Source organism: Podarcis erhardii (genome assembly GCF_964252035.2).
Source record: "Podarcis erhardii genome assembly, chromosome: 5".
Taxonomy (NCBI): domain Eukaryota; kingdom Metazoa; phylum Chordata; class Lepidosauria; order Squamata; family Lacertidae; genus Podarcis; species Podarcis erhardii.
This window is the reverse complement of record NC_138509.1, coordinates 97,034,366-97,042,509: the sequence shown is the minus strand read 5'-3', so window position 1 is coordinate 97,042,509 and position 8,144 is coordinate 97,034,366. Positions and strand designations below refer to the sequence as shown.

At 47.8% G+C, this 8,144-nt stretch overlaps 1 protein-coding gene across 1 annotated transcript in view; it reads right to left on the bottom strand.

Annotated features, from left to right (window-relative positions):
- Positions 1 to 1,501: 1,501 nt before the first annotated feature.
- PDE6D (phosphodiesterase 6D) overlaps positions 1,502 to 8,144 on the bottom strand; it is a 29,065-nt gene continuing 22,422 nt past the window's right edge. The window contains exons 2-5 of the mRNA XM_081862886.1: positions 7,775 to 7,863; positions 4,547 to 4,672; positions 4,203 to 4,308; positions 1,502 to 2,257 (exon numbers count right to left, since the gene is read on the bottom strand). Coding sequence (XP_081719012.1) covers positions 2,176 to 2,257; positions 4,203 to 4,308; positions 4,547 to 4,672; positions 7,775 to 7,863 — 403 coding nt within the window. The 3' untranslated portion in view covers positions 1,502 to 2,175. The remainder of the gene's footprint in view (positions 2,258 to 4,202; positions 4,309 to 4,546; positions 4,673 to 7,774; positions 7,864 to 8,144) is intronic.

The window sequence follows — 8,144 nt, the reverse complement described above, 5'->3', positions numbered from 1 at the left end:
AATAATTCTACATTCTCCCTGCAGCAGGTGAGATCAGCTTGTTCAGATTCAGAGAAAGAGGACTGCTTGGCCACACAGGAGGTCACTCGGTTATCCGCACGAGGCAATCTGCCAAGTTTACGTACAGAGATGCAAGAGACAAATGGCTCTACCAATGGGTCGTTGAAAGTTTTCAGATAAAGAAATGTGCTTGTGCTTAGTTACCAGCACAACTGATACCAGCGTACCGCCCTTCTTGCCCTTCTTAGAAAGCTGCCTGGGGCCTACAGAACACGAAGGGAGGTGAAGTCTGAGGCCAAGGCAGTGGCATTTCCCAAAGGAAAAGGAGGAACAAGCTGTGGCCATAAGGGCTCCCAACTTCCTGCCCTGAGCATGGCTTGTCCTTCAGAAAGGAGCAATGGTCCATCTTACATCTTACCTGGATGTCTTCCCGCTGGAACAGAAAAGCAAAAGCAGGTAACTTCAAGCTGAGAAGCCTGAGTTCAAGGGCTGGGCCAGATTGTCACTCCAAAGCACTCGGCAGGCCTCAACTCCTGCTGGGAGTTGTGGCCCATAAGTCTCTGGAAGGCCCAGGCTGCCCAAGACAGACCTAATATGTTTGCTCTAGCTGTCCTGTTTCTTTCTATGCTCTAGGCAACGTGTCCCAATATGCATCCACCTTCACAGGTGGAAAGTTCTCCAAGGCACTGAGGTCAAGCGATGGCCAGCCTTCCACGGACCCAGGATGCTACCCTGGTCTATCTGGGAAAAAACAATGCTGCCCAGGGTTGTAAAGACTGCCAAGAGAATAATTGGGTGCACTCTTCCCACCTTGGATCAAATCTATGCTGCCAGGTGCCATAAGAAAGCTGCAGAGATAGCGCAGGATAGTGCGCACCCCGGAAATGATCTCTTCCAGCTTCTGCCTTCTGGAAGAAGGTACAGGGTTATAAAGACTAGCTGCCTGAGAAACAGTTTCTATCCAAATGCAATTTCGGTTTTAAATGCAGCATAAGGAAGTCTCTATGGGAGTATATTGTATTTACCGTAATTATGGGGTATCAGAGTTTTTAGGCTAACCAGGCTGGGATAGCAGGCTTGTTGGTGTTTGAATGTCTGGTGTAGATTTTTTCAATTTCGTTGTTCTGTATGGGACAATGACAATAAAGATTATCGTATCGTACTAGTTCTATATCCTCTGCACTGACTAGGAACAGCAACCCAGAGAGTCTTTTCCCATCCTTACTTGGAGATGCAGCCAGGGATTGAATCTGGGGGCTTCTGGATGCAAGGCAGGTGCTCCGCCACCCATCGTCAACCTCTCTGGTATATGAAGGAGCAGTTATCCTTCCTTCACAAGCCTCCCCGCTCGTCTAAGCAGAGAAAACCCTCCCTCCATTCACACCCTGCACCATGCCAGTCTCCGGCCTGCAAATAGTTTTTTATATCCTTGTGTTTGGACTCAGCTGGTCAAGGAGGGGGATGAGCCAGAGAGGATTAAAATCTCGCCTGGACCTCCGAGTGGTAGGAATGTTTGCTTTTTAATTCAGAAATGTTTTATTTTAATTACATTATGTAATAATATCAGTCTATTTTACAAGTTTAAGGAGCAAAAGGGTGCGGAAGGGACGTGATGATGTTTGGGCCCCCTATGTAGAAATAAAGAGATGGAATGAACTGAGAGAGAGAAAAAGACAGAGACAGAGAGATAGGAAGGGAGAAGGAGCGAGAGAGTTAACTTAAAACAGAACTGACAAACAGAACAATGGAGAACTGAAGCGTTTTTCCAGCCTGCCAAGGAGGGGAAGCTGGGGTACTAAGATACAGAGACATACAAAGGATTTTAAAAAAACCTAAACATAATTTACAGTCTTGATCCTTCATGCCCATTTGGGTCTCTAATAAAACAGAGTCCTCAATCCCTCTTCTACCCCCCACCCCATTCTGAGCAGATGGTGACATGCCGTGTTGCAGCTCGGCCTCATCCAGCCAGAAGAGCAGAGAGAACGGGCCAAGGCTGCAACTCGAGCCGAGCTGGTCCCCGGGCTCAGCGCCTACGGGAAGAGAGAGACAGAGAGAGAGAGATTCTTCCACGGGACACTTTTTTGGATGTGGGCTGGGGATTCGGCACCAGGAACCAGGTGAGAGGGGGGAGAACTAAACCAGGCCCAAGCCCCGCCCCGCCGGGGCCTTCTTTCAAACGTAGAACAGTCTTACTCTTGACGTGCTGACGAGGAGGTCGTCGTCGTAAAACTTGGTTTCTATGATAACGTTCCCGCTGCAGAGAGAGAAAGTGGGGGGGGGGGATCAGGGGAGAACAAGAAGCGGAGAATCAAAGGGCTGCTCTTAAAACTGCAAGCTAGAGGATTGGCTTATGAAACTGATGGACTATGCTGAAATGGTGAAATGAACTGCCAAATTAAGAGGATATAAGGACAAAGTGTTTAAGGAAGAATGGGGACCATTGATGGATTATCTATCAAATTGTCACCCCTATATGAAGTCGCGGGCAGGATTTGAAATACAAGCAGTGGATTATTGAAAGATCTAACAGTGGCGGGGTTTAAACAATAAAAATATACATGCTATAGGTAAAGGTAAAGGACCCCCGGACGGTTAAGTCCAGTCAAAGGCGACTATGGGTTGCAGCACTCATCTCACTTTTCTGGCCGAGGGAGACGGCGTTTTTTCACAGACAGCTTTCCGGGTAATGTGGCCAGCAGGAATAAACCGCTTCTGACACTGTGATGGAAGCCAGAGCGCACAGAAACACCGTTTACCTTCCCATCGCAGCGGTACCAATTTATCTACTTGCACTGGCATGCTTTCAAACTGCTAGGTTGGCAGAAGCTGGGACAGAGCCACAGGAGCTCACCCCATTGCGGGGATTCGAACCGCCAAACTTCTGATCGGCAAGCCCAAGAGGCTCAGTGAGCCCAAGAGGCTCAGTAGCACCACCCGCGTCCCATCTATGTGCTATAAAACAGCTAGGAGCAGAAAACAAACATCAGGAAAGGAGGGGTGGGAAGTCAAGAAGAGATTTTGTATGTTGAAAAGAAAAAAATGGTACGTGATGATAAATGCTTTGAAATATTTTTGGAGACTTGGTGTAAAAGAGACCTACATGATGGGAGGCAGAGATGCACTGGGGCTAAGCAACACCTGCTCCTGAGGTGCCTTCAGGCGAGGGAGCTCCCAGGAGAGCTAATTGGGGTAGGTGGGAGCCTTCTGAAGGCCTTCTAAAGCAGGTGCACACATCCCACTGCAGAACATAGGAAGTGTCAAAGACATCTTAGACCAGGCCAGGCTCTCTGAATAAGAAGCAGGTTTGCAGGCCTCAAGGCTGGGGAAAACTCTATGATTGGAAGTGCAAGAGCAACGCCCGAACTCTCAGACGCCGCGTGAGCGAGATTTCTATGTGTGGTATGCTGGTTTGACATCATCTGATAGGAAGTGCCTACAGAGGGTGGTGAATACAGCACAATATATTATGGGCTGTCCCGTGAATCCGCTGGATGAAATAGTGGAAGAACGTTGCCTCAGGAGAGTGAGGAAAATTCTCAGGGATGATTATCCACACCCTGGCCGGCACTTTCTTGATCTCCTGCCCTCAGGCAGAAGATACAGAAGCAGGATTAGTTGCCCCAACAGGGTAAAGAACAGCTTCTATCCATGGGCTATTAGGCTGCTGAATGAAAAGATAACAACAGGGCAACTGACTTTCGGGTTTGGTGGGTGTGGGTCAGTAAACGAGGGGAATTAAGACTAAGAGAGCTGAGTGGCGGGTGCTCGTGTAATCTCACTGTATACAAATTGTACAAGGGACAATAAAATATTTCAATTCAATTTCAATTTCTAGTGGGTGGTTCAGGGTGCACAGATCCCTCCCTAGGCTCCACAGAAGCCAATTTGTCTGCTGCACAGGGCACTGAGCTCAATGGTCTGGAGCCTAATTCTGACCCCTTCGGCCGCAGAATAGCTTTACACCACTGAATTTGACATGCTTTATCAGTCCAGCCCGCTCCACACTCCAGGCAGCCCTTGGATCTCTCTTTCTGCAGTGTGTGTTATATGCAAGGCTTTTTTCCAGCCAGAACTCACCGGAACTCAAGTCAGCACCTCTCAGGTGAGCGCTACTGCCATTCTGAGGGAGGGAGGGAGGGAGGTGTTCACGGTGAGTTCTTTTTCAAGAAAAATGGCACTAGATATATGTGATAACTCACGTTAGAACATTAGCGGTCATCATCTGTGACTCAGGAGCGGCCTCTATCAAGGACTGCCAAGTGTTTGTTGAGTTGGGAATCACAAAGCCAAACTCAAAGAACCATTCTGTAAAGGGAAGAAGGGGACAGTTATTGCAAATGCTCTAATTCCATCTCTCTCTCTCTCTCCCCTCACCCCCGATATCACCCACCTAAGCAACAGACTGGGGAAGCAAACCTGGACTTCTACCCTACAGGTCATAAGCTTTATCTGTTGCTGAGAACCATTTCTCCCAATCTAAGATCTGCTTTTCCTTCCATATTGTTAGACATCACCTACAGCTACTCACAGAACAGAACATTACCTTCTAGACACTGTCCTTTGAAATACACTTTCTGTTCCAGTCGAAATTTCTCCATCTGTTCAGTCGAGGAAAAGTTTAGCTCCCGAGATACAGCCTTGCATTTCAGAATTTTCTTAGGAACTCGAGCTAGCAGAGAGAAAGAGGAAATTAGATTATCATTCCGAGTAGTAGGACAAACGCTGCTGTTGCCCAAGGCACTGAGGTCCAAAAAGAGGAGAAAAATACACGTCCGACTTTTGTGAAGCAAACATGTGCAACAGGTTGTAACTAGGGCAGTCTGGTGCAAAAAAGGTCTGGGCTCTTACACCTTTAATAGGTGTGTAGGAAAGGAGAGTTTTGGGGGGTTTGTTTTTTTTAGCAATTAAAGGTACAGGAGCCCTGGGCCTCTTTCGCACCTACCCACCCCAGCTGTAACCTCAAGCACTTTCAGACAGACCACTCATCTCATCTCCTGCATCAGGAAAGTGACCAAGAAAGGAACCATAAATGACTAAATGCCATAAATGACTGACGTGTCATAAATGACTAAATGCAGTATGTTGGTCAAGCAGGCTGGGCTTACGCTACACACATGAGAAAATCAGGGCTAGGGCTGGGCGTTATCTGGTTTTCAAAATTGTGATATATCAGCAGCTAAATACCACAATATGCTAATATGTTACAATGTCTGGAATGTACCTTGGCTGCTTAGGGGAGGAAGAAGCAGGCGAGATACACCCCCCAGCCCTACTGAACAAGCCCCAATACCTCTCCGGCTTACACAAGGCTTCCTTAAACTGCCCAGCTGGGGGGGGGGGGCAGAAAGGTCCCCAGCCACCATGATGTATTGCCAGCTCAAAATGTCTGATACTGGTATTGCGATCTGAACACCATATATACTGGTTTCACACAATTTACTAACATACAGCCCAGCTCTAAACAGGGCAGGCACCACTAGACATTTTTTGGCCCGGCTGCATCACATAATTTCCTCCTAAGACCATGGTTTTCAAAGGGTGTTTGCAGCAACCTCAAGGCCCCTTGGAAACTTATGATTGAGATCAGCCACTGTTGACAGACTTCCCTGACCGGCAGCAGACCTGTCATGGCTCTCCCGAAGCATGCGGCCACAGGTGAGATACTGAGCGTGTTCCAGGAAAGGGAGAGCTCTGGCAGGAGGCAAATCGGACTTCTGAAATAGGTGCTGTTCATTTCTTCTAGTTGCTTAAGGGGTACCATAGTTCCAGTCTTGTCTCCGTCTGGTCCTTTTCCTTTCTCCACTGCTGATTTGTGCATGGGCTCCAGTCAGTGGACCTCAGGGGTCTAAATGGTAAAGGGACCCTTGACCATTAGGTCCAGTCATGGCCGACTCTGGGGTTGCGGCGCTCATCTCGCTTTATTGGCCGAGGGAGCTGGCACACAGCTTCCAGGTCATGTGGCCAGCATGACTAAGCCACTTCTGGCGAACCAGAGCAGCGCATGGAAACGCTGTTTACCTTCCCGTCAGAGCAGTACCTATTTATCTACTTGCACTTTGACGTGCTTTCGAACTGCTAGGTTGGCAGAGCAACGGGAGCTCACCCCATTGCAGGGATTCGAACTGCCAACCTTTGCCCTAGGCTCTGTGGTTTAACCCACAGCGCCACCCATGTCTAGTAAAACCCAAATTGGACCCTGCAAGCCTGAAGGCTGCTCATGCCTGTTCCAGGGGCCCTTTCGTGGTTCATGTGGGGAAAGAGGAGCCCGCAAAGGTCAGCTGCCCACTCTATAGACCCCTCCTGCGAATGTTCTGCAAAGGCGGCAGCATCATATCAGAGAAATGGATGCAGAAGGTGTTCCCTGAGGACAGAGATGGTTGGAACCACTGTTCCAAAGGTCACTTCAGGGCACGAGGGCTTCCCTCCACAAAAAGTGCTTGCATGAAGTAAGCTGCTTATAGGTCTCTGTGTCTAACCACTGAACCTGCATCTTTTTCAGGGTACAGGGGTCTGGGCCCCCAAACCAGGCTTTCCATACTCAGCACATGCTGAAAGAACAGGCCCAAGCCTTGTGAACCAGCACACAAAGTGCTTAAAGCTTCGTGACTCAGAGATCCCTGAGACGCCACCAATCAGACTCAGGCCACTGAAGGTCCGGAGGGTTTCAATGATGTGTTCTTGATGAGCGCTGCATCAACTGGGATTTTGACAATGTAAAGAGGGAGAGGAATGTGACTACCAAGTTCCAAAAGGGAGAGCAGTTCCGTGATTCCAAAGACAAGAAGCCAGCATGGGCAAAAAAGGTATTACTGAGTTATCTTTGTGGCTGAATCCATTCCCTGGGGCAGAGTGGGGGGGGGGGGGAGTCGTTAATGACTTCTTTTAGCCTTTCAACTGAGGCATGATTCAGGAGGTATCAGATCCGCTTTTAAGTTATTAAGGTTAGGAACAGTGATTTCCCGCAAAAAGCACTGCATAAAAAGGCCAAGGGATCTGCTAAAGTGGATCTGGGGTGGGGGGGGGGGGAGCAAAGCGAAAAGGCAGATTAATGGCTTGCCAGTGCACTGGCCCCCATCTGGCCTCACATTTCTAGACATGTCCACAAATATCCTTAGCAAAGCACAAAATGCTAGTGCAGTAGGAAGGGACAAAAAGGCATCGGAGAAGAGAAGGGGTGAGCTTTCTCAAACACTGGAGGGACTACCCTTTTCCTCCCTTTTTAACCTGCTAGAATTTCCTTAGCCAACACGGGCTAAGCTCACAAAGCAAGAGTGAACACTTAGGATTGCTTCACACTTAAAGCCAAGGTTGGTGTGTGTTCCTAGATATACACCCTTGGCTCAAGAACTGCGTCATCCTGGAAATATCTTACTGAATGACAGCGTACCTCACCTTTCGGGAGTAAAAAATTTAGATGTCAAGCCAATCTAAATTGTATCTGTGTATAAGACGACCCACAATTTTGAACATAATTTTTTAATAAAAAAACCCTAGCCTTATACACGGAAAAGAATGGTATATGGAAGTTCATTTAATATTTTTATTAAATCTACTACTTCCTTACATTTTAAGGCCCTCCGCCGCATATATATATCATGATATATTGAGATATTGTGATATTTAGCTGGTGATATATAGTTATATTGAAAACCAGATATCGCTCAGCGCAAGACAGCACCCCATCAAACAGTGCTGAACCTGCTCAGTATTTCAGGATCCTTCAAGCACAAACCACCAAGAAGTCCATTCACACACCAAGGCTCAACAGTACCTTCGTGCTCTACTCCAGGGACGGAGAGGTCTTCTGTTCCTTGCCAGAGAATTTTCCCTGTTTCTGCATCACGGAGATTCATCCAATTTCTGTTTGGAAGGTAATTAAGGAAAAAAGCAGACGCATTGTGGAACGATACCGAGCACGGCCTTATTCTAGGGACAAAGGCCTCCTGTGGCACCAAGAATCAAATGGACCAAAACTGAAAATGAACAGCAACATTCAGCTCCCATGAACAAAGGAAACTTCCTTATGTCAGGCTCCCATATCCATCTTATCCAGTATTTTCTTTTTTGGCATGGGGTTCAGGGAAGAAAACGGCCCCACACTGGCTGCCTGGTCCTTATTTTCAAACTGGGGATGCCAGAAG